The 25,513-nt window shown below is 36.8% G+C and overlaps 1 protein-coding gene and 1 long non-coding RNA gene across 2 annotated transcripts in view; one reads left to right on the top strand and one right to left on the bottom strand.

Moving 5' to 3' along the window:
• HMCN1 (hemicentin 1) overlaps positions 1 to 25,513 on the bottom strand; it is a 546,435-nt gene that overhangs the window by 10,143 nt on the left and 510,779 nt on the right. Inside the window, exons 101-105 of the mRNA XM_055582953.1 lie at positions 17,394 to 17,507; positions 16,563 to 16,688; positions 13,793 to 13,921; positions 11,524 to 11,874; positions 7,811 to 7,930 (exon numbers count right to left, since the gene is read on the bottom strand). Of these exons, the coding sequence (XP_055438928.1) occupies positions 7,811 to 7,930; positions 11,524 to 11,874; positions 13,793 to 13,921; positions 16,563 to 16,688; positions 17,394 to 17,507 (840 nt within the window). The remainder of the gene's footprint in view (positions 1 to 7,810; positions 7,931 to 11,523; positions 11,875 to 13,792; positions 13,922 to 16,562; positions 16,689 to 17,393; positions 17,508 to 25,513) is intronic.
• The window catches only part of LOC129653365 (uncharacterized), a 57,210-nt gene that overhangs the window by 25,355 nt on the left and 6,342 nt on the right, over positions 1 to 25,513 (top strand). The gene's annotated exons all lie outside the window — the stretch shown is intronic.

Here is a 25,513-nt window from a genome sequence, read left to right as displayed (position 1 = left end):
TTATCTCTAGGTATTTTTTCGATTTCCTTTTTGATTTCTTCAGTGATCCATTTGTTACTTAGTAGCACAACGTTAAGCCTCCATGTGTTTCTGTTTTTTGCAGTTTTTTCTTGTAGTTGATGTCTAATTTCATAGTGCTGTGGTCAGAAAAGATGCTTGATAAGATTTCAATTTTCTTCAATTTATTGAGGCTTGCTTTGTGGCCAAGTACATACTTTGATTGTACTCGTATAAGTACCACATGTCAATCCTGGAGAATGTTCCATGTGCACTTGAAAAGAAGCTATATTCTACTGCTTTTGTATGGAATGCTCTATATATACCAATTAAGTTCATCTGGACTAATGTGTCTTTTAGGGCCTGTGTTTTCTTATTGATTTTCTGCCTGGATCATCTGTCCATTGAGGTAACTGGGGTGTGTTAAAAGTCCTCCCCTAGTATTGTGTTACTGTTAATTTCTCCTTTTATGTCTATTAAACTGCCTTGAATATGAGATTTTGATATAGCAGTCTAGGTATACACACAATTGTTTTAAGTTGCTGATTTCTTAATTTCACATGCACTTCAAGTATCCTGAATTTTTAATCTCCTTCTCTCATGATTACTGGTTTCAATAGCATATTTAAATGTGGATGATTTCCTGCATTGTGTTCCTATGTGTCCGATTGTGTATCCTATGGGTGCATGTATATTTACAATTGCTCTCTTCTTGGATTGATTCCTTGATCATTATATAGTATACTTCTTTGTCTCTTGTAAAGTGTTTATTTTAAAGCCTATTTTGTCTGATATGACTGTTGCTACTCCAGCTTTCTTTTGATTTCTATATACATGGAATCTCTTAAACCATTCCCTTTGTCTTCATGGCATCTAGATCTGAAATGGGTCTCTTCAGCAGCATATATATGGGTGTTGTTTTTGCACCCGTTCATTCATTTGTATCTATGTCTTTTGGCTCAGGCATTTAATCCATTTACATTTAAGATGGTTATCTATGTATGTTCTTATTGCCATTTTGTTAATTCTTTTGGGTTTGCCTTTGAAGGTCATTTTTCCCCCTCTTTTGTTCTCTTGTGATTTGATGGCTACGTTCAGTGTTTGGATTTCTTTTTCTTTTTTGTCTTTTATATTTTTTCCTACCTCCTTTCGAAGAGTTGGGCTGCTTTTCTGGGTGCCTGATGTCCTCTGCCGGCATTCAGAAGTTGTTTTGTGGAATTTACTCGACGTTTAAATGCTCTTTTGATGAATTTGTGGGGGAGAAAGTGTTCTCCCCGTCCTACTCCTCCGCCATCTTGGCTCCTCCCTCCCCTTTTTCTTTTTTGTATATACTTATTACAGAGTTGATTTGCAGTTGCCTTGAGGTTTTGATACAGCAGTCTAGGTATACATACAATTGTTTTAAGTTGCTGATTTCTTAATTTCAAATGCACTTCAAGTATCCTGAAGTTTTACTCTCCTCCTCTCATGATTACTGGTTTCAATATCATATTTGAATGTGGATGATTTCCTACATTTTGGGTAGGTTTGCCTTTACCAATGAGCTTTCCCATTTCCTAATTTGCTTGTTTCTAGTTGTAGACTTTTCTTTTCTGTCTAGAGCAATTCCTTTAGCATTTTTTGTAAAGCTGGTTTGGTGGTAATGAGTTCCTTTGGCTTTTGCTTGTCTGTAAAGCTTTAGATTTCTCTGTCAAAATGTGAATGAGTCTTGCTGGGTAAAGTAATCTTGCTTGTAGGTTTTTCACTTTCATCACTTTAAATATAATGTGCCACTCTCCTCTAGCCAGAGTTTCAGCTGAAAAATCAGACAATAGCCTTATGGGGGTCCCTTATATGTTATTTGTTGCTTTTAATATTTTCTGTCAGTTTGATTACTATGTGTGTGGGCATGTTCCTCCTTGAGTTGATCCTCTATGGTAGTTTTTGCACTTCCTGGGCTTGGGTTACTGTCTCCTTTTGCACATTAGGAAAGTTTTCAGTTATTATCTCTTCAAATATCATCTCAGGCCCTTTCTCTCCCTTTTCTCCTTCTGGGAGCTCTATAATGGAAGTGTTGGTGCATTTGACATTGTCCCAGAGGTCTCTCAAACTGCCCTCATTTCTTCTCATTTTTTTCTTTATTCTGTTTTGCAGTACTGACTTCTACCATTCTGTCTTCCAGCTCACCTGTCCATTCTTCTGCCTCATTTATTCAGCTATTGATTCCTTCTAGGGTGTTTTCACTTCAGTTATTGTATTCTTCAACTTTTTGGCTGTTCTTTGTATTTTCTAACTCTTTGCTAAAAATTTCTTACAGGTTTTTGCACCATGCATCCATTCTTTACCTGCATTTTTGGGTCATCTTTACAATCATTACTCTAAACTCTTTCTCAGGTAGATTGCCTATCTCCATGTCGCTTAGTTGTTTTGGGGGTTTATCTTGTTCTTTGTCTAGAACATAATCCTCTGTTATCTCCTTTCACCAGGATTTTTCTTTCTTTCTTTTTTATTTTTAAAAATATCTTTGGTTGCCCTGGGTCTTCATCGGTGTGTGCAGGCTTTCTCAAGTTGCAGAGAGTGGGGGCTACTCTCTAGCTTGGTGCATAGGGCTTCTCATTGTGGTGGCTTCTCTTATTGCAGAGCACAGGCTCTAGGCACATGGGCTTCAGGAGCTGCAGCACACGAGCTCAGCAGTTGCGGCTCGTGGGCCCTAGAATCTGCAGGCTTCAGTAGTTGTGGCACATGGGCTTAGCTGCTCCATGGCATGCAGAATCTTTCTGGACCAGGGACCAAACCCATGTTCCCTGCGTTGGTAAGTGGATTCCTATCCACAGTACCACCAGGAAGTCTTGGTATAGATTTCTGTTTTTATGTATGTGGAAGGTTAGTTATGTTTCTTGACCTTGGAGAAGTGGCCTCCATGGAGGATGTCCTCTGTGTCCCAGCAGTACACTCCCCTTTTGTCACCAAAGGGCCAGGGACCAGGTGGTTCTAGGGTAGGTTCTGATCTGCATTTCTGGACTTGGTTCTGCTGGGTTGTAGTTTTTTTGCTTCTGGTGTCTGCCCTCTGGTGGGTAGAGCTGGGACTTGATGACATAATGTGCTTTCTACTACTTTTACAATAGAATTAGTTTTCCTCCAGGAATGAAACAGAAACATGTTTTATTTCAGTTAAATCTTAAATCTTGCCTTTTGACTCTGCAAACCAACTTCCAATTATGATTTTTATCTGTTGGAAGTGTTCTATCTCCTTGACAAAATGAAATTGTCTCAGAATGAAGTGAAAAGCCCTTTAGGAAAATGTGAAAGAAATTTGTCTTTGCTATCATAAAAAAATCCCATTCCCTTCCCATCCATATTCCAAATTTCATTTTAGCTTTAATTTTTATACTGAACTCATACATAAACATGGGGCCAGTGGACTGTTAGGGTCTATGAAAATGGTGGCTTGAAGGCCAGAATCTAGATACACATTTATACACAGTAAGAACAGCTACCTCATCACATATTTCCATTGGCTGAATACGAATATATCAAATATCAGAATCTAATATACAAAGTGTTTGTCCCTAGCTCCATAATAATATACACTTCCCATAGAAGAGCTTTCAAAAAGTATTTGAGCTTCTAAGAAGGTAACCCTTCTTTGTCTTCTATCACTATCTCTTCAGGAGTAAGTATCTTTAAGGCATTCAATCTGCTCACTTTGTTCACTCATTTTAGTCACTAGTCATAAAAAAAAGTAGCCAGAAAAGGTGGAGCAATCAGGCTATCTTTTGTTACCTGACAGTGTGGTAATGTCTGGTTTTTGTAAGATATTATATAATTATATAACATATCATAAGATTAATTTAAATAATAGTATATAATATTATATAAAATTACAAAATATTATTTAAAAATTATTGTGATCAAAAATTATAGGCTTTTCATAACAAATATTATTTTACAAGAAAAGTATACCAAGATCAATTGAAAAACTTTCACAGGAACAGCTTTAGAATATATGAATGCATTTAACCAAATGCTTCTGGCTGCGTTAAAAAAAGTAATTCAGAATAAACATTTGACTTATAGAGAATATAAAGTAATTCAGATTCTCAGTAGACATGAATTGCTTCTTAAAAACTTGGATAGATTTCATTTTGAAGGCAATGCCAACATAGAGTATTTTTACACTTTTAGAATTAGATTGTTGTTCAGTCACTCAGTTGTGTTCTACTCTTTGCAACCCCATGATTTCCCTGTCCTTCACCATATCCTGAAGCTTGCTCAAATTTATGTTCATTGAGTTTGTGATGCCATCCAACCATCTCATCCTCTGTTGTCACCTTCTCCTCCTGCCTTCAGTCTCTCTCAGCATCAGGGTCTTTTTCCAAAGAGTTGGCTCTTTGCATCAGGTGGCCAAAGTATTGGGGCTTCAGCCTCAGTTCTTCCAAAGAATATTCAGGACTGATTTCCTGTAGGATTGACTGGTTGGATCTCCTTGAAGTCCACGGGACTCGCAAGAGTCTTCTCCAACACCACAGTTCAAAAGCATCAATTCTTCAGTGCTCAGCCTTCTTATGGTCCAACTCTCACATCCATACATGACTACTGGAAAAACCATAGCTTTGACTATGTGGGCCTTTGTTAACAAAGTGATATCTGATTTTTAATACTCTGTCTAGGTTTGTCATAGCTTTTCTTCCAAGGAGCAAGTGTCTTTTAATTTCATGGCTGCAGTCATTGTCCACAGTGATTTTGGAGCCTGAGAAAATAAAATCTATCACTGTTTCCTTTGTTTCCCCATCTATTTGCCATGAAGTGATGGGACCGGATGCCATGATCTTAAGATTTTGATTGATACAGGATGCTTGGGGCTGGTGCACTGGAACGACCCGGAGGGATGGTACAGGGAGGGAGGTGGCAGGGGCGTTTAGGATGGGGAACATGTGTACACCCATGGCAGATTCATGTTGATGTGTGGCAGAACCAATACAATATTGTAATTATACTCCAAATAAAACAAATAAATTTAAATTAAAAAAAAAAGATTTTGATTGTTCGAGTGTTAAGCCCACTTTCACTCTCCTTTTTCATCTTCATCAAGAGGCTCTTTAGCTCCTCTTCACTTTCTGCCATAAGGGTGGCATCATCTGCATATCTAAGCTTACTGATATTTTCTCCTGACAATCTTGATTCTAGCCTGTGATTCACCCAGACTGGCATTTCACATGATGTACTCTGCATATAAATAATAGCAGGGTGATAATATTCAGCCCTGACATAATCCTTTCCCAATTTGTAACCAGTCCATTGTTCCATGTCCAGTTCTAACTGTTGCTTCTTGACCTGCATACAGGTTTCTCAGGGGCAGGTAAGGTGGTCTGGTATTCCCACCTCTTTAAGAATTTTCCATAGTTTGCCAAGATCCACACAGTCAAAGGCTTTAGCATAGTCAGTGAAACAGAAGTAGATTTTTTTTCCTGGAATTCTCTTGCTTTTTCTATGATCCAACAGATATTGGCAGTTTGATCTCTGGTTTCTCTGCCTTTTCTAAATCCAGTTTGTATATCTGGAAGTTCTCAGTTCATGTACTATTGAAGCCTAGCTTGAAGGATTTTTAGCATTACCTTGCTAGCATGTGAAATGAGTGCACTTGTGCAGTTGTTTGAACATTTTTGGCATTGCCCTTCTTTGGGATTGGAATTAGATTAGTGGGGTTTAACATTAGCATACAAAATTTTCAGTTTCTCCTCTCTGCTTTTGGGGAAAACTATACTTGGTCATGTTTTTGGTTTTCATTTTGCAATCTGATGACTTCTACTTTTGATTAGTTTCTGTCAATGTTCAATGTCAAGTTCACTTTAATATCCCTTTTATTATTGATATCTCTAACACTAATGTATAAAGCTTCAAAAATTCATCTGGGAATGAAACGTAGTCTTTTGCTCCTCATAAATGCCTCAGACACTTTCTAAAGCCATAAAAGACTCCAAGTTATTCTTTAGAGTGGAGACTTCTTTAAAGGTTGTAATTGTTTTCTCTCATGTCCTTTTATAAAATCACAAAAATATGTAACTTGCTTAAATTGCAAACATTTTAGATGATGCCTGTTTCTGATTTGTGCACATTATTTTCCACTCTCTGGAGCACAAGTGAAAGTGGAAAAATGTTTTGAACTGAATTAGTGAAAAGGGCAACTAAAAAAACATACTGGCATAATTTAAAGGAGAAAAAATCCTCTAATGAGAATATGACATAATATAACCCTTAAAAATCTGGCTAAGGAGTTTGCAGTCCACTAGGTTATTCCAAATGCTTCAGTATCTATCCCCTTCCTTCCTCGGTACCTGGTGCACCTGTAGAGAGAGTAATGGTAGTGTTGTACACTGCCTCCCTTCAGAAGGATTCTTGGGGTGAAGAGCTGGAGAAGGTTGTAAGATATGGACAATGTAAGTGCTCTTACATCTCTCTGCTGCCACACTACAAGGACACTGGTGTTCACAGCATCACAGGAGAAACCAAGGACCATTAAACATCGTGAAATGTGTGATCCAGTCCTGCCCTTGTTCTTGATGGTTATAGGACACTGAGACTCACATAATCACTCTGAGAATTGGTTTTATCATCTCTAGAATGGGTCTGAATTATTGTTCTTGACAAAGCTATAGTGCTGATTAAAATGAGCTAACAGTTGTTTCAGAAAAATGTAAAACTATAATGTAGATACGTTATTCCAGTATTTCAAAACTTAGTAAAATGTTCTTCCTACGGCAAGCTTTTCATAAATGTTTGGTGAAGGATGACTGGAGCAGAGTTTATTATTGCATTCACATGATCAGTGGGGGCTCTGAGGGAGTATATTGGGTGAATGGGGTAAGTAAGAGTGGGGAGGCTCATAGTAACCCAGGTGAAGCTACTGTCCGTCCAGTTCTTGCTTCCAGAACACATTTCCATGAGCTGCATCCTAGCAAATGTTTTGTAAAGGAAAGTCTTTCATACAGGACAGAGATGAATAAAATTCAGAGCTTTTAAAGACCTATATAATATTCTTAGGTTCTTTTTTTTGGTCCATAGAATTAGTTTCTTAGATTTTGACGATTTATGTAAATTCATACATTTTTTCTCTAAGTATACATTGCAACATACTACATTTCATCAAAATCAATGCTCCTTTCACATTTTTGTGTGAAGAGGGTACAATTGAGATTGATTTTTTTTTTCTACCATCACTACATATTGTCTAAAACTCCGCTGTAACACCTAGTAATAGAACTTTGTATGTTGATTAAGCATTTGTTTGCATGTCTGTATCCACTAGACTCTAAGATCATAAAGGAAATAGTGTACATTATTCACCTGTTTTAACCTACTGCATCCATAATTTCTAGAAAATGATTGGTATTCATCATTTGATTCAAAGAATGAATGAGTTAATCAATTACTCACTGATCACTAAAACAAAGTATAAAATAATGCCTAATACTGAAGTCCATTTACTGAGCATTCATCCTATTTCTCCTTTCTTCTTAGTTGGATTGTAAAACATGTCTGAAGAGGTCTAGTTCCTTTTAGTTTTAAATATATATGATATGAACTGGTTTAGGCATTCCTGTGCCGCCTTCTAAGACCACACCAAAAATGTTTCTCAAGTTTTCCTTTGCTTAATTGCCTCCTTCTGCTTTTCCTGCTTGCAAAAGCAATGATTAAAGATAAGTCTGACCCATAGGAATGTGAAGGGAAAGGAATCAACTAGAAGAATAATTATTCAAAAAAAAGACATTTCTCACACTATGCTATATTGGTTTTAAGTTAAGTTGCAGCAGTAAATGTCCCAAAGTTTTCTCACCTTGACATGTCTTTCCATTTAGCATGAGCCGATAGCCAGGTGGACAGATACACTGATAGCTCCCAAAGGTATTTTTACACTCATGCTGGCAGGTGTCTGTATTTTCACATTCATTAATATCTGTGCAGAAAGAAAGCAGAATATGTAAGTACACAAAACAAAGGCAGAAACTGTGACAGAATCAACTATAAACAAGCTTTTGACATACAGTAAACATCTTAGTGATTTTATACTCGTGTTTAAAAATGCTCAAAGTGGTTTCATATCAGGATCTGTTTTTAATGGAGTCCAATATAAGCTGTCCTATATTATAAAATATGAACATCTCTTTTGTGTATAAATGTATTTGAGCTGAAACCCCAACCTAGCCAATTTCAATGTTGCTGCTGCTACTGCTAAGTTGCTTCAGTCGTGTCCGATTCTGTGCGACCCCATAGACGGCATTAAGATTAGAACAACAGATGAAAGAGAACTGTGCAAGATCTCAAACTACTAAAGTGCTAAACTCTTGACAGAACAGTAGAATTTACCTAAAAGATAAAGTTTCTATTAACTGGAAAAACAAATATTCTTTTCTATTTTATTTAAACTTTAGTTGCCTCTCTCTCTCTCCAGCCATGTGTAACTTTCCCATATGCAGATATCATTTAGTGGAGGTGGTTTTATCTTTGCAATAGGAGTATTTATCCAGCTTATACAATTATAAAGTATTTCACTAATGACAACTACATATACATAGTTGCTGTGTTACTTTGGGCCAGCCACTTCTCAAGATCTCAGTTGATTCTTCTGCCAAGAGGAGTCATAGACACAATCTCCTTACTTCTCACAGGTTTGTTGGAAGGTGCAAATATAATAAGATATAAACATTTTATGAACTATAAAGAGCTAATCTACCTGCTATCACTAAACAAAATTAAGAAAACAGTAATAAAAAGAACAGATAGAAAGATAGTTTAAAATTAATTGCTATTTGCTTTCAGAATCAGGGATGGGATTTGAGAGGCCTAGATTTACTGTCCCAACTGTGTTTTGCCTAATAGTAAAATCTGCCAACCAGTGTTAGAAGAAAGAGGAGAAGATGGTATGAAATGGGGGCAGTAGGGCTGTGGGCTGGAAGTGAAGGGAAGAGAAAGTGAAAACTTGGAGATGACTCAGAGCAAAAAAGAACCTGTTCATTCTGCAGATGCTCAGATTATAACTGCAATGATTCATTCTGTTAATGACAAATACTCATCAAATATTTGTCATTGTTTGTGCCCCATTTTAGTTACCCAAAGCATTCACGGCTGCACTTGAGTTATTTTAACATTTTCCCTTTATAATCTGCTTTAACAAAAATAACAACAGAAATGTAAATCATGTTGAACTCCAAGTAGTTTAAAGTGGCCCTAAGTGTGATTTCTATTTCAGAAGCAATGTATCATTCATTTTCCCTAATAAGCTTTGGAATAAATTCCTTAAAAAGCTAAATTTTAGCCCAAGTCTAACAAAATGCCATGGTGTTAATCTGAATCTTTTGTAATCTGTCTATCCCAGATGGTTAATTAAAGAAAGACATTTGGTGTTTACTGCAAGTTGTTTGTTACATAATTTCAAAGCTGTCTGCAGTCATAGTGTGAATGTCTCTATTAGTACAAACACCATAAAATATTCACTGTATTTTAAGAAATATTTCTAAGCCTATTCAGTGGTCCCCAATAAAACTTAAATATCCAGTAATTAACTAGTTATAGAAGTTAACTTTAGATTCTCCAAGACGGGTCCTCACTCTGAAGTAGTAACTGCCTTACACAGTAGATTGTTTTGGGAATGTAATTCACATAAATATGTTAGTGTAATATAAACACAGAGACAAAGAAAACATTCATAAGACTTTACTGATGAAATTACAGGGCATAGATTGTGATAGAGAAAAGGAGACATGGTTACCAATCAAGGACACTTTCTTAAAATGACTTGGACCTTCAGATGATTTAGAAATCAACTAGATGGTGTATGGTGTGGGGAATATTGTTTCCCTCATTTATGAAAGCATAAGCAAAGATTTTTGGTGTAGAAGAAAAGAGTTGTCTGAAACAAAGGCAGACAGTGGGATGTTAATAGGATATGAAAACTTCTCAGTGGGAATGACTATTTGGAAGAAACTTAGAAAAAAGAAACGTTAGATGTTAATTCTACGGAAAGTAAAAAGTTTCACTAGTAAATAGGTCAAAATTGTGGGCATAAAAAATTACCAATGAAAAAAAAACCCAATAAGAACAGTTTGAAGCAGGCTGAGAGCAATGTTTGATATACTGCCAAGAACAGTAGAGTCCACAGGCTTAGTATTGATAATTAAGTAGTATTTGACCATATGTGGAAAAATGTTGAGAGTTGTTAATGAATGTATGAATGTTTCACATTCAAGAAGTAAAAGAAACGAGCACTGTCCACAGTTCAGGGAGGATAATCACAGGTAGAAGATTCCATACACATCGTATTAAGCTTTAGGTACTTCAAGACAGCCAGATAGAAAAGTTCTGGGAACATCTGGGGCTAAAGGATAAAGGTTTGAAAGTGTAAGGATCTCGAGGGTTTGAAGGTCCAGCAGAGAGGAGGTGATGTGAGAAGCTGAGTCCACCTAACAGTGACAAAGGACGCATGTCAAAGACTATGATGCAGGAACAGGACTTGGAGAATGGCAGAAAGAGAAATGACAAAAATTGAAGTCAGATGGTATTTTTTAAATACTTAAAAGAAATGTTTAACAGAGAGCACATTTGGGAGAGAATAAATGAAGCATACAATACCTAAGAAAAATGCAATACCATGAGGTTGGCATAGGGGTCTTCAAATTTAAACAGAATTTCATTCTTTCCCCTCTTCCCTCCCCGCTCCCTTTCTTTCTTGTTTTCTCATTTCTTCGACCAAACTGTAGGGCTCATTTGTGCTTGCTAATTCCTCTCAGTGTATAGTTCCATGACATGCAAACTGTGGATACTCACAGAAAATTGAATTATTTGAACAACAGATGGAATTGTTTGCAGTTTAACTGAAGACAGGGTCTTTATTCTGGAGTTGGAAATTACACTTCACTTTTGTAAACAAATTAAGTTACAGACTTGTAAATTTAAAGGTACTGAAAGCACACAATTTAGAACAATGGAAAAAAGTTTTGTCCTGACTTACACTATCTTTTCAGTGACTCACATATACACAAAATAAAAACAGAGAAGCTCCACGGGCAGTGTGGGACTATGTCAGGGCAGTGTTGTGTGTTCATACAGAGCAAGCAGTTGACACAGTAGCAGAGAGTTTCCCTTTAAACCCACTGCTTTAGCATCCGTCAGGCAAAACCATAATCTGCTAGTACTGTATTACGGTGGTAATATGCATATTCTCTTTTTTTAAAAAACCATATTCTGAATGCCACTGCACTGCACTTCTATATAGCATTAAATTTAGTAACACTATCAGGGTCAATTAAAAGAGAAATTGCCAACATAAAACAATAAATTATCAGAATGTACACATGTAAATACAGTACTCATTTGAGAAAACTGGCTATTGGTGTAGGTGCCAGAGTAAATGTCTTGAAGCGTTGAGTCATCCCATATCTGAAATCAGGAATAGTTCACTGCACCCAGACTCTCACGGGTGCTATACATATGCTCAGACTTTGGTCCATAAGAGAACCCACAGAAAGGAAATGGAATATGGCTGACATTTACCTACACATGTGTCAAGGCTCGCCTCAGAGCCTTCGGGGCAAGTTTTCCTAATAGTCCTTCTAGTCCTGGAGAGAGATGTTCTGCTGTTCCTATACTCTGAGTAGGAGCTGTAGAGATGTGAGTACTGTCTGTAATGCTGTTGAGGTTGATAGTTGTTTCTCATGGGGGAGAAGCGTGCAAGGTTATAGCTACTGTACTGAGTGCCATAATTTGGCAGCCTCTCCAGTCCAGCGCAAGATTTCCCGTCCCCTAACAAATGTTGTCCTGGTGGACAGATACACTTGAAGCTGCCAGGGGTGTTGAAGCACTGATATGCACAAGGCTTAGGCATTTGTTCACATTCATTAATATCTGCTCGTGTGCCATGATACATAAAAAAGAGAAAAAAAAACACAACATACACACATATACACACAGAAAACACAGGAATAAAGAATCAGTCTGTGAAACAAACTGAAAACATTATGTTACCTTCCAAAGCTGGGAATACAGTAATTTTTCAACTGCTGTAAACTTTTGAAAAAGCTTTCATCATTAAGATATAACTCTATAGAGAGATTCTATGATTCTCCCTAAACACTGCTTTACAGTAGAAACAAACAGGATTACAATGGAAAATGTGGTCTTGAACCCAGAAAAACTAGAGTTCAAAGCCAATATAGATCTTACTTTTGCTGTTGAAGAATGCAGTCATATCTCTAGAGTTTAATTATATTTTTGATCACTTAGTGCTTCTAATCTTTCATATAATTAGAAGTTTCAGATGCAGGAATATTGGTACAACTACAGTCAGTTTTATTTTCCTTTTTTCTTTCGAATCAATAATTACTCATGAATAATCATGCTAACACATTTTCTTAACAAAAATTAAAAAGAAGAAAGTGACTCAAAATCATTCTTCCTAAGAAACTCACAAAGTTCAAAAATGAAAGCTATCCTTCTTTCCTAGATCAACACAGAGTATGTACTCACAATACTTCCTATAAAGTGAATAAATACCAGAGATCAAAACCAAATTCTTTAATTCATTACCAAAGTGCCATGAAAGAAAACAACATAAATAACTACAATAAAGTAGTAAATTTTGCTTTAATAATTACTTCAGTAGGCAAAAGTTAAAATTAGCATTTTTAATCTCTTTAAGGCAATGGCCCTACCTTCTTTACAAATTTATCCCCCAGCCCAATTGCTGACATTCAGCTTCAAGTCAAACAAGTGAACAGCTGAACATATTTCATTCTGCTAGGTCACTGTAATAACTGATCAAAATGTTAAATTATATATAAATTACAATACCTAAATAGAAGACTAAAATGACATGCATTTCTATTAAACAGTATTTATTTTAAAAGAGTCCATAATAATGATACTACTATAAACATTTGCTATGCACAAAGTACTATGCTAGGAACTACATAAAGACAGTACTGAATTTTTATGGAAGAATTCACTATAAAGACAGGACAGGCTTGTCTCTTTGTGGCTATAAGGACAGGTTGTCTCTTAGATAGATAACCAAGGTATCTAATTTAAAAAGTATAATAGCATGCAAACCAGAAGCCAGTAATTAAAAGCTCAACACAATTTTTTTTTGCTGCATGTAAATGTAAATATTGAGGTAGAATATTTTATAGGTCAGTTTCTTGATTATAAATGTGTTAATTTTAAAAAAGCATATGGTTACCTTCTTGAAGATATTTTCTATCTACCTGCCTTACTTTACACTCAATTATAACTAAGATGGAAACAAATAGGCAATTGGAAGAATTAAATGAGATTCTTAGCACCGGGAATGGTATATAGCATGTGCTAAATATATGGTAGATAAAGTGCTAATTACCAATTCACTTAAAATGTATTCACATTTTAATCCCTCATAACTAAACCCTCATAGTACATACAAATATACTTCACATTCAAATAAAATGTATCTATACAAACATATCATGTGCATAGCGAGACAATCAATGAGATAATCTTCATAATTAAGTTGTCATGGTAATTATACCACACCTCACTTTGATATATGTAGTTTATAGTAAGCATTCTGTAAGTAGTTATTATTACCACTTGAAAGTCAGTGTAAGTTGAACTCAATATGAAGTCTCTAAGAAGTAATTCAAACTGTGTAATGGATTACTTAAACCAACTTACTCTTCTAAATGTAGCAAGAAAGCATTTGAAAATACAGTGGTCCTAATCAAGTTGGTAGGGGTGGGTAATTACATTAACAGTTTTATTAACTCGATAAGAGTTTCTGTTAACTTACCCAAACAGGGTCTTCCAAGTCCTTGAGACCGGTACCCTCTTGGACACACACAACGATAGCTGCCTCTTGTATTCTCACATATCTGGTTATATCTGCATTGATGGGTCCCATCTTTACACTCATCAACATCTATGAACATGGAGGCAATAAAAAGCAATAACATTTCCTCTTTCAAAACCTGAGGTCACTATATTTAAAATGAACATTTTAAATTGTTTAGAATGTTGCATTTCTTACCATGTGATTGAACCCTGCAGTCAGAAAAGCTGGGTTCAAGTCCCAGCTCTGTCACTTATTAGAAAGCTTAGTTGCTCAGTTGTGTCCGACTCTTTGTGACCCCATGGTCTGTAGCCAGCCAGGCTCCTCTGTCCATGGGGATGCTCCAGGTAAGAATACTGGAGTGGGTTGCCATACCCTCCTCCAGGTCACTTGTTAATTGGCTTCTTTTCCTCTTTCTGCTCCCTACTATGCATAGAGTTTTGTTCTCAGCTTTCTCTTCCCTTCTCTATACCCCTCCTCCTTTTGCTATTGTATTTATACTATTGACTCTAATGAGCTTCCTGATGTAGATCTAGAGCGGTAGTACCACACTGCTTCTTATCTACAGACTCAGATTTCTAGCTGCTAGCTGGTCATCTCCATCGCCATATTTTACTAGAACTTCAAACTCGGCATGTTCATAGTATCATTACTCATCATTACTCTCATTTATGATAACAGCATTCTGTTTTCCCCAAACTGTAAACATCAGAGTTCTTTAATTTATTCCCTAAACTTCCAAGACTTGAGTAATTCTTCTTCCTTCGAACTAAGCCATGTATCCCCGTTTTCCATTTTCATGTAGCTGTATTTTTGCTATAGCTTCTTAAACAGTCTTTTCATCTTTCAGCTTATTTCTAATTAATCTTATACATAACTAGAGTCAATATTCTTAAAAATACAGTTACAGATAACTGTATATGATGCTATGAATTGGCTACTATTTGTAGGAATTTAGAAAAACATTAACCTATATCCATATTGCTGAAAACAGTCTTTGCAATCTGATAGTCCACTCTCCCATTTAAAAAAAATTATACTAAATCTCCTTATATCTCAACAAAGACCAACAAGTGGTCACTACTCCTTCATTGATATCTACAATCTCCCCTCTCTCTTACACTATTTTGAAACAAATCCAAGGCATATTTTAACTTTATTAATAAATGTTTCATTTTGAAATTCTTTTTCCCCCCATTTTTAAAATGAGAAACCTCTGTGTTTCTCAACAGAAACTCAAATTTCTGTGTCATTTCAAGACTTGTTCAAGGTCAGATAGCTGTTGAGGAGGATGAATTTTAACATGTTCTCCCTAACTCCAGCTCCTTCCCCCTCACACAGGGCCATTTTTCTTTCCTTTTACTATCACCTCCACATATTGACATCCCATTCGAGGATAATTTAAATATCACTTCCATGACATGGCTGTTAGTCACTCCTATTAGATATGAGCACTCTTTTGAGTACTCTTACACAATTTTATCTGTACCTCTTTTTTTTTTTTTTAATAAACTTTCTTTACTTTTTGGCTGTGCCGTCTTCGTTGCTGTGCACAGGCTTTCTCTGACTGTGGGAAGCGGAAGCTCCTCTGGTTCTGGTGTGCGGCTTCTCATTGCAATGGGGGGAAGCGGAAGCGGCTCTGGTTCTGGTGTGCGGGCTCTCATTGCAATGGGGGGAAGCGGAAGCTGCTCTGGTTCTGGTGTGCGGGCTCTCATTGCAATGGGGGGAAGCGGAAGCTGCTCTGGTTCTGGTGTGCGGGCTCTCATTGCAATGGGGGGAAGCGGAAGCTGCTCTGGTTCTGGTGTGTGGGCTCTCATTGCAATGGGGGGAAGCGGAAGCTGCTCTGGTTCTGGTGTGCAGGCTCTCATTGTAATGGCTTCTTTCATTGCGGAGCACAGGCTTTAGGGTGCATCAGCTTCAGTACCTGCAGCGCGAGGGCTCAGTAGTTGTGGTACATGGACTTAGCTGCCCCGAGGCATGTGGAAGCTTCCTGGACCAGGGATTGAACCTGGGTCTCCTGCTTTGGAATATGAATTCTTAAACACTAGACCATCAGGGAAGTCCTACTTGTACTTTTTATGGCATTTCATCTTATATTACTGTTTTTTTTTTTCTTTTGGTGAGGCAAGTGGAGTTGGCTGATCTATCCCAGGCTATTTTAAGTACATGAGAACAGGAATGCTATCTGCTTCAGTTCTGTAAATCGTGAAGCTCACAGTTCTGTCAACTATGGCAGACTAGCACAGAATAGGCACACAAAGAACAAACTTAGGGAGAAATATAATTTACTTCACTGTCTGGTTATTGATTTAACATTTAATGAACAGTTAGTTATAAAATAATTATCTTTTGAACTTTCAATAAGTCTCTACAAGCACAAGTTTTTCTTAACCCCTCCAATGAAATTATTAAATATATGCTAAATTTCATATTAGAAATTGTGTGAGATAATATTACTGTATGTGGATATTAAACTATATAAATCAATTGTGTAATTCATGGGAGCTCAAAATGGTCTAAGTTTCTTGGGTGAGCTTTCATTTCCTGGTATAGTCATGATGCTGGGACTTCAGAGCTTAACCATACAAGAAGTTGGTAGTAAAAAACCTATAGAAAAAGATATTTATTTGTTGCATGAAATTTATTCTAATCATGAGTTTTAAACAAGGATGCCTTACTTGGCTTGTTGACAGTAAATGGATCTCAGTCACTGAAATAGCCAGACACTCACCAATGCAGGTTCCGTTTTCTGCCTTGGTCATTCCGTTTGGACAGAGATCAATGCATTTATAGCCACCGCGAGTGTTCTTGCAATGCTGATCTGGTCTGCATACATTCTGTCTACACTCATTTATATCTTGATAAAAGAACAAAGATAATGCAGATTGAGAAAGTGATTTCTTCCACTTTTTCATAAAAATATGCCTTTGAATTTTAAGGATAAATAATATAGATGATTATATAATCATGGTATAAGGTTGAAGTGTTTAAATCCATCAAGGTATGTAACACACTTTATTTTAGAACATAATGATAAAAATAAAAAATTACATCACATAGATGGAAGCCATGCCAAAACATTTCCCCCTCCTAGAAAAATAAAAATTATATGTATATTTAATTGCTGAATTGTGTCCAGCTCTTCGTAACCTCGTGAACTATAGCCCACCAGGCTCCTCTGTCCATGGAATTCTCCAGGCAGAATACTGGAGTGGGTAGCTATTCCCTTCTCCAAGAGATCTTCCAGACCTAGGGATCGAACCTGGGTTTCCTGCATTGCAGGCAGATTCTTTATTGTCTGAGCCACCAGGGAAGCCCATATATAACTATATACACACATATATCATGGTTTTGTGAAAAAACGGTAATATAATAGAGAACATGTTAAAAATGGTTTTAAAATTGGAAAGTGAAACCTGTAAAGTATAGCATTTGTTTCTTTTTGTTTTTGCATAGATCACATAAACGGTGCCCTATATCAGACACAATACATAGATTAGATCAGACAGCATTAAGACATTACAAAGATGTCACTGCTTTGAATTCATAGCCCTTGCCTTACCCACACATTTTCTGCCTTTGAGCTGATACCCAGGTTCACATCCACAGTGAAAACTTCCTATGGCATTGAAACAGCGGTGGTGACAGGGGCTGGATTCTTGACATTCATTAATATCTGTTAAATAGAACTTTCATTACATGCTGTTAGAAAACAGGTTAGCTTATCCCAAATGTTTAATATTTTAGTGATCTTTGATCGATATTATGTTTAAGATCTTCCCTAAAAAGAATCCAATCTAATTGTTCTCAAGGGATCTGCTAGATAATTGATAGAATTAACTGCTAGTGAGGGTTTCTCTCTTCAACACTATCCCAAGATTGACATTTGCTATTGCTTCAGAGCTATGTTGATGCAATACTTCTGTAGTTGAACTATTTTGCTTACTATATGGCTCCCACTCCTGTTTTTAGGAACTTTCAGCCCTGGAACATAGCTGACAGAATGAAGTACTAAAAATAACTAATAATAAAATTAGGGTCTTCTGCAACATCTTTTGAAATTCGAACTTTCTTCCGGATTTTTGCTGTTATCAGTCTGATGTTGGTCTTTATCACCTTGTGCTCAGATGACTGCAGCACCTTTAGCTTTTATCCTCATCTGTAGTCATTGCCAAGTTAATCTTTGTGAACATCATCTGGGTCACAGTGTAATGGAAAAAAAAAGTGCAGGTGTGAATTCCCCCAGCTGACGCGTATGTGCTTGTGTTTTGTACCTTCTCTTTTTTCATTCCTTCTGTTCCCAGAAAAAGGGAGACGACTACTTCCATTTAAGAAAAGTTCCTCTACTTGAGCTTTTGATCTCTGTGGTCTGTCCTCTCCTTCCTCACTAAGATAAGAACTGTGGTCCACCAAGCATTTCCTCCTCTCATATGTTCTTAAAGCTCTTCATCCTTACTGTCATCTTTCCTATAACCCTGTAGCCACAATCAAACCTTTCCTTTCTCAACAGAGTCCCTCTCTCAGGTCTATACTCACCTCAAGCTCCTGCCACTTCTCTACTGTCTAGAACAAAACATATTTTAGGGTCTTCGTGTTCTCATCTTACATTCCTAAATTTGAGATTTCCAGTGTCTTTATTTTGTTCTTATTTTCTATTTCAAATCTTCTCATTTAATCTTTCAAAATCTGTACATGTCATATAAATGCACAAATGTGTTAACATCTTTTAAGTTATATTTTTATCTTGTATTGGGCTATAGTTGATTTATAATGTTGGTTAGTTTCAGGTGTATAGTAAAGTGGTTCAGTTACATATATACATATATCCATTATTTTCCCATATAGCTTATTACAGAATATTGAGTAGTGCTTCCTGTATTATACAGTAGGTCTTTGTTGATTATTTCTATTATATATGTGCATGTGTGCTAAGTCACTTCAGTCGTGTCCAACTCTTTGTGACCCTATGGACCTTAGCATGCCAGGCTCCTCTGTCCCTAGTATTGTCCAGGCATGAATACTGGAAAGGATTGCCATTTCCTACTCCAGGGGATCTTCCTGACCCAGGGATCAAACCTGCATCTCTTATGTCTCCTGCATTGGCAGGAGGACTCTATACCACGTGGGAAGCCTATATAGTACTGTGTGTATCTTTATCCCAGATTCCTCATTTATCTCTTCCTCCCACCTCTCCCCTTTGGTAACCATGAATTTGTTTTCTGTGTCTGTGGGTCTGGTTGCTTTGTAAATGAGCTCACTTGTATCATCTTTTTAGATCAAATGTATAATCAAATATATTTGTGATATCAAATAATATTTGTCTTTCTCTAGTTTATTTACTTTGTATGATAATCTATGTTGCTGCAAATGACAGTATTTCATTCTTTTTATGAGTGTGTAATATTCCATCATATATATGTACCACATCTTTATCCATTCATGTATAGATGGACATTTAGGTTGCTACAATGTCTTAGCTACTGTAAATAATGCTGCAGTGAACACTGGGGGGCATGTGTTTTTTCAAATTATTATTTTCTCCAGATATACGCCCAGGAGTGGAATTGGTGGATCATATGGTAGTTCAATTTTTAGTTTTTTTTAGGGAACCTCCATACTGTTCTCCATAGTGGCTGTACCAATTTATATTCCTGCTAACAGTTGGAGTATTCCCTTTTCTCTGTACCCTCTCCAGCATTTATTATTTGTAGGCTTTTTAATGGTGGCCATCCTGACTGGTATGAGGGGATACCTCATTGTAGTTTTGATTTGCATATCTCTAATAGTGATGTTGAGCATCTTTTCATGTGCTTTTTGGGCTATCTGTATGTCTCTGAAGAAATGTCTGTTTAGATCTTCTGCTCATTTTTTGACTGGGTTTTTTGCTTTTTCATATTGAGCTACATGAGCAGTTTGCATATCAATCCCTTGTCAGTTGCATCATTTGAAAATATTTTCTCCCATTCTGTGGGTTATCTTTTTGTTTTGTTTATGGTTCCTTTGATGTGCAAAAACTTTCAACTTTAATTAGGTCCCATTTGTTTGTTTTATTTCAATTACTCTAGGAAGTGGATCCAAAAATATATTGCTGTGATTTATGTCAAAGAGTATTCTGCTTACATTTTCCTCTAAGTTTTATGGTGTCCAGTCTCACATTTAGCCTGTAATCCATTGAGTTTATCTTTGTATTTGGTGTTAGAGAATGTTCTAACTTTATTCTTTTATGTGCAGCTGTCCAATTTTTCCAGAACCGATTGAAGAGACTGTCTTTTCTCTATTATATATTGTAGACTCCTTTGTTATAAATTAATTGGCTGTAGGTGTGTGGGGTTTATTTCTGGGCTTTCAATCTTGTTCTTTTGATCTGTATTTCTGTTTTTGTGGCAGTACCATAGTGTTTTGATTACTGTAGTTTTGTAGTATAATCTGAAGTTAGGGAGCCTGATTCTACCAGCTCCATTTTTCTTAGAATTGCTTTGGCTATTTCGGGTCTTTTATGTTTCCATACAAATTTAAAAATCTTTGTTCTAGTTCAGTGAAAAATGTCCCTGGTATTTTGATAGTGACTGCATTGAATCTATAGATTGCATTAGGTAGTATAGTCATTTTGACAATGTTGATTTTTCAATCCAGAAACATGGTGTATCTTTCCATTTACTTGAATCATCTTTGATTTCTTTCATCAGCATCTTGTAGTTTTCAGAATACAAATCTTTTACCTCCTTAGGTAGGTTTATTCTGAGGCATTTTAATCTTTTTGCTGTGATGGTAAATGGTATTGTTTCCTTAATTTATTCTTAAGTAACTTGTAATTTTTTCTAATATTTTGCTGTTAGTATATAGAAATGCAACAGACTTCTGGGTATTAGTTTTGTATCCTGAAAATTTCCCCAATAAATTTTTGAGCTCTAGTAGCTTTCTGGTAGTACCTTTAGTATTTTCTATGTTTAGTATAATGTAACCTGCAAAGAGTGACAGTTTTACATCTTCTTTTCCAATTGGGTTCCTCTTCTTTCTTTCTTCTCTGGCTTCCATGACTAGAGCTTGCAAATTATATTGAATAAAAGTGGTGAGAGTGGACATCCTTGTCTTGTTCCTGATCTTAGAAGAAAGGCTTTCAGCTTTTCTCCATTGAGCATGATGTTTGCTGTGGGTATGTCATATGGCTTTTATTATGCTGAGTTAAGTTCCCTTTATCCCCACTTTCTGGAGAGTTTTTTCATAAAGGGATGTTGATTTTTGCCAAAAGGTTTTTATGCATATATTGAGATGATCATATGGCTTTATTCTCCAGTCTGTTACTGTGGTATATCACACTAATTGATTTGCAGATATTAAAAACATTCTTGCATCCCCGGGATAAATCCCATTTGATCATGGTATATGGTTCGTCTGTTCATGAAAGTCACTCAGTCATGTCCAACTCTTTGTGACTCCATGGACTATAGAGTCCATGGAATTCTCCAGGCCAGAATTCTGGAGTGGGTAGCCTTTCCCTTGTCCAAGGGATCTTCCCAACCAGGGATTGAACCAAGGTCTCCTGCATTGCAGGCAGATTCTTTACCAGCTGAGCCGCAAGGGAAGCCCAAGAATACTGGAGTGGGTAGCCTATCCCTTCTCCATTGGATTTTCCTGACCCAGGAATTGAATGGACTCTCCTGCATTGCCTGCATATTTTTTACCAACTGAGCTATGGTCTGTTCTATTTATTCCTGATTCAGTTTTGGGAGACTGTACCTTCCTAAGAATATGTTCATTTCTTCTAGGTTGTCCATTTTATTGGCATATAGTTGTTTGTAGTAGTCTCTTACAATCCTCCATATTTCTGTGGTGTTATTTGTAATTTCTCCTTTTTTATTTCTAATTTTATTGATTTGAGTCCTCTCCCTGTTTTTGATGAGTCTGGCTAAAGCTTTATCAATTTTATTTTTTCAAAGAAACATCTTTTAGTTTAACTCATCTTTTCTACTTTTGTTTTGGTCTGTATTTCATTTATTTTTGCTCTGATCTTTATGATTTATTCCCTTCTACTAACTTTGGGTTTTGTTTGTTCTTCTTTCTCTAGTTGCTCTAGGTGTAAGGTAGGTTGTTTATTTGAAATTTTTCTTGTTTCCTGAGGTAAGATTGTATTGCTATAAACTTCTCTCTTAAACTGCTTTTGCTGCATCCCAACGTTTTTGGATCATTGTGTTTTCATTTTTCTGAGTCTTTTTTGATTTCCTCTTTGATTTCTTCAATGATCCAATTTTTTTTTTTTTTTTGGTCATTTAGTCTCCACGTATTTGTGTTTTGGGCAGGTTTTTTTTTTTTTTTTTAATAGTTGATGTCTAATTTCATAGTGCTGTGGTTGCAAAAGAAATTTCAATTTAATATATCAGGGTTTTCTTTGTGGCTCAGTATGTGATCGATCATGGAAAATGTTCCATGTGCACTTGAGAAGAATGTGTATTCTGCTACCTTTGGATGACATGCTCTGTAAATACGAATTAAGGCCATCATGTCTAATGTGTCCTTTAAGGCCTATGTTTCCTTATTGACTTTTTTCTCTGATCCATTCATTGAGGTAAGTGGGGCATTAAAGTCCCCCACAATTCTTGTGTTACTGTTGACTTGTACTTTTCTGGCTGTTAGCATTTGTCTTATATATTGAGGTGCTCCTATGTTGGGTACATGTATATTTGCAACTATTATCTCTTTTTGGATTGATCCCTTGATCATGTAGTATTCTTCTTTGTCTTTTGTAACAGTCTTTATTTGAAAGTCTATTTTGTCTGATATGGCTGTCACTACTCCAGCTTTCTTTTAATTTCCATTCCCTCACTTTGTCTGTATATTCTCTAGATATGAAGTGGGTCTCTTAGGCAATATAGATTAAAGTATTTATTAGTATGTATGTTCTTATTGCCATTTTGTTAATTCTTTAGGATTTGCTTTTGTGGGTCCCTTCCTCTTTTGTTCTCTTCTATTGTGATTTTGTAACTATCTTTGGTGTTGTGCTTGGATTGATCTTTCTTTTTTGTGTGTATATCTATCATAGATTTTTGGTTTGCAGCTGTTAATACCATGAGGTTTTTATATAGCAGTCTATAAACATACAAGATTGTTGTAAGTTGCTGGCGTCTTAATTTCAAATGCATTTCCAATATCCTGCATTTGTACTCTCCTCATGATTGCAAATGGCAACCCACTCCAGTGTACTTGCCTGGAGAATCCCAGGGACGGAGGAGCCTGGTGGGTTACTGTCTATGGGGTCGCAGAGTCAGACACGACTGAAGCGACTTAGCAGCAGCAGCAGCATGATTGCTGGTTTGATACCATTTTTGTTTGTAAATGATTTTCTATCTTTACAGTTTGTTGGACTTTACTGATGAACTTTCCCATTTATAATTTTCTTTTGTTTTAGTTGTGGTCTTTTCTTTTCCACCTAGAGAAGTTTCTTCAGCATTTGTTGTAAAGCTGGTTTGGTGGTGCTAAATTCTCTTAGCTTTTGCTTGTCTATAAAACCTTTGATTTCTCTGTTGAATCTGAATGAGAGCCTTGCTGGGTAGAGTATTCTTGTTTATAGGTTTTTCCCTTTCATCACTTTAAATATATCATGCCAGTCCTTTCAAGCTGCAGAGTTTCTGCTGAAAAGTCAGATGATAACCATATGGGGATTCCCTTGTATGTTACTTGCTGCTTTCCCTTTGTTGCTTTTAATATTTTCTCTTTGGTCTTTAATATTTGTCAGTTTGATAAATATGTGTCTTGGCGTCTTCCTCCTTGGGTTTATCCTGGATGGGACTCTGTGCTTCTAGGACTTGAATGTCTACTTTCCCATGTTAGGGAAGCTTTTGGCTATTTCTTCAGATATTTTCTCAGGACCTTTCCCTTCTCCTTCTGGGACCCCTTTCATGTGAATTTTGGTGCTTTAATGTCTGAGAGGACTCTTAAACTGTTCTCATTTCTTTTCATTCTTTTTTCCTTATTCTGTTCTGTAGCAGTGATTTCCACCAATACCAATCTCTCTTCCAATTCACTTAACTTGCTCTTCTGCCTCATTTATTCTGGTACTGATTCTGTCAAGTGTATTTTTTTACTCTTCTAGTATATTTTTCATTTCACTTACTGTATTGCTCAACTCTGTATCTTTTTTTTTTTTTTTTAGTTTTCTAGGTCTTTGTGACACATTTCAGGTATCTTTTCCATCTGTGCCTCCATTGTCTTTCTGAGATCATGGATCACTTTCACGGTCATATCTGAATTCTTTTTCAGTCTCATTGCCTTACTCCACTCCACTTAGTTGTTCTTCTGGGCTTTTATCTTGTTCCTTCTATTGGAACATACTTCTCTGCTGACTCATTTTGTCTAACTTTCTGTGTTTGTGGCCTCCTTTTCTCAGGCCGCAGGTGTGTAGTTATGCTTGCTTCTGGTATCTGCCTCTGCATGATAATGGTCCAGAGGCATGTACAGGCTTCCTAGTGGGAGGGATTGGTGCCTGCCCACTGGTGCAGCTGGGTCTTGTCTCTCTGGTAGACAGGGCCATGTCAGGGGTATGTTTAAACATAGCTGTGAGCTCAGGCTTTAGGCAGTCTGTGTGTATTTTCACCCTGTTGGTTTTTTGGCCTGAGGTGTCCAAGCACAGGAGCCTGCAGTCTGTTGGGTGGGCCCAGGTCTTGCTATTGAGACCTCTGAGCAAGCTCATGCCAATGAATATTCCCTGGAGCCTCTGCCTCTAGTGTCCTTGCCCACATAGTGGGCCTGAGCTGACCCCTCCCCTCCAAAAGACCCTTTGAGACCCACAGGTAGGTATGGCTCAGGCTCTTATGTAATCACTGCTTTATTATGTTCCAGGGCATGTAAAACCTTGTGTGTGCCCGCCAAGAGTGGAATTTCTGTTTCTCCCAGTCCTGTGGAGCTCCTGGCCTTCAAAGTCAAATGCTCTGGGGGCTTCTCCACCCAGTGTCAGACTCAGGCTAGGGAGCCTGACATGTGGAGCTCAGAACTCTCACTCCAAGGGAGAACCTCTGTGATATAAATATTTTTCACTTTGTGGGTTGTCCACCAGGTAGGAATGAAATTTGATAACATCACAAATGTGCCCCTTCTATCATCTCATTGTGGCTTCTTCTTCATCTATGGATGTACAGAATATCTTTTTTGGTAGGTGTCAGTCTTTTTCATTCCGGAAGTTAGTTGTAAGTTTGGTGATTTCGTGAGAGGAGGTGAGTTCAAGTCCTTCTGCTCCCCCATTTTGTCTGCTCCCCGCTCTGTGATCATATACCTTTAGAAGATTTTCTTTGTGCAGTTTTTCTTCTTTTGCTTGGCCTCTCTTATCCTTTTTACCTTTCTTGTCCACCAAAGCCAACCTACATTAACAATCTAATATAAATAACATCTATAGTTAATATGGAAATGGTAATAACATATTTCTTTTATGTACACCCATAGCTTCCCTAAATATATAAATACACTTCCTTTTTTCTTTTGTTACTGTTTGTTTTCCAGTCACATAATCTTTCCTACACAAGTTACATATGCTTTCCTACATCTTAGTGTTCTCACTAAAGGATATCTCATGGAAATTCCTCTAAGCCAAACAGCAGAGCTTCATTCCATTCTTTATAATGACAACACAGTGGTTTATGGTATAGATATGCCATAACTCATTCATTCTTTTTACTACTGATAAGAATTTAGCTT

The sequence above is a fragment of the Bubalus kerabau genome, chromosome 5 (assembly GCF_029407905.1).
Source record: "Bubalus kerabau isolate K-KA32 ecotype Philippines breed swamp buffalo chromosome 5, PCC_UOA_SB_1v2, whole genome shotgun sequence".
Lineage (NCBI taxonomy): Eukaryota > Metazoa > Chordata > Mammalia > Artiodactyla > Bovidae > Bubalus > Bubalus kerabau.
The sequence above is the reverse complement of the archived record's forward strand: the minus strand, read 5'-3'. Positions and strand labels throughout refer to the sequence as shown.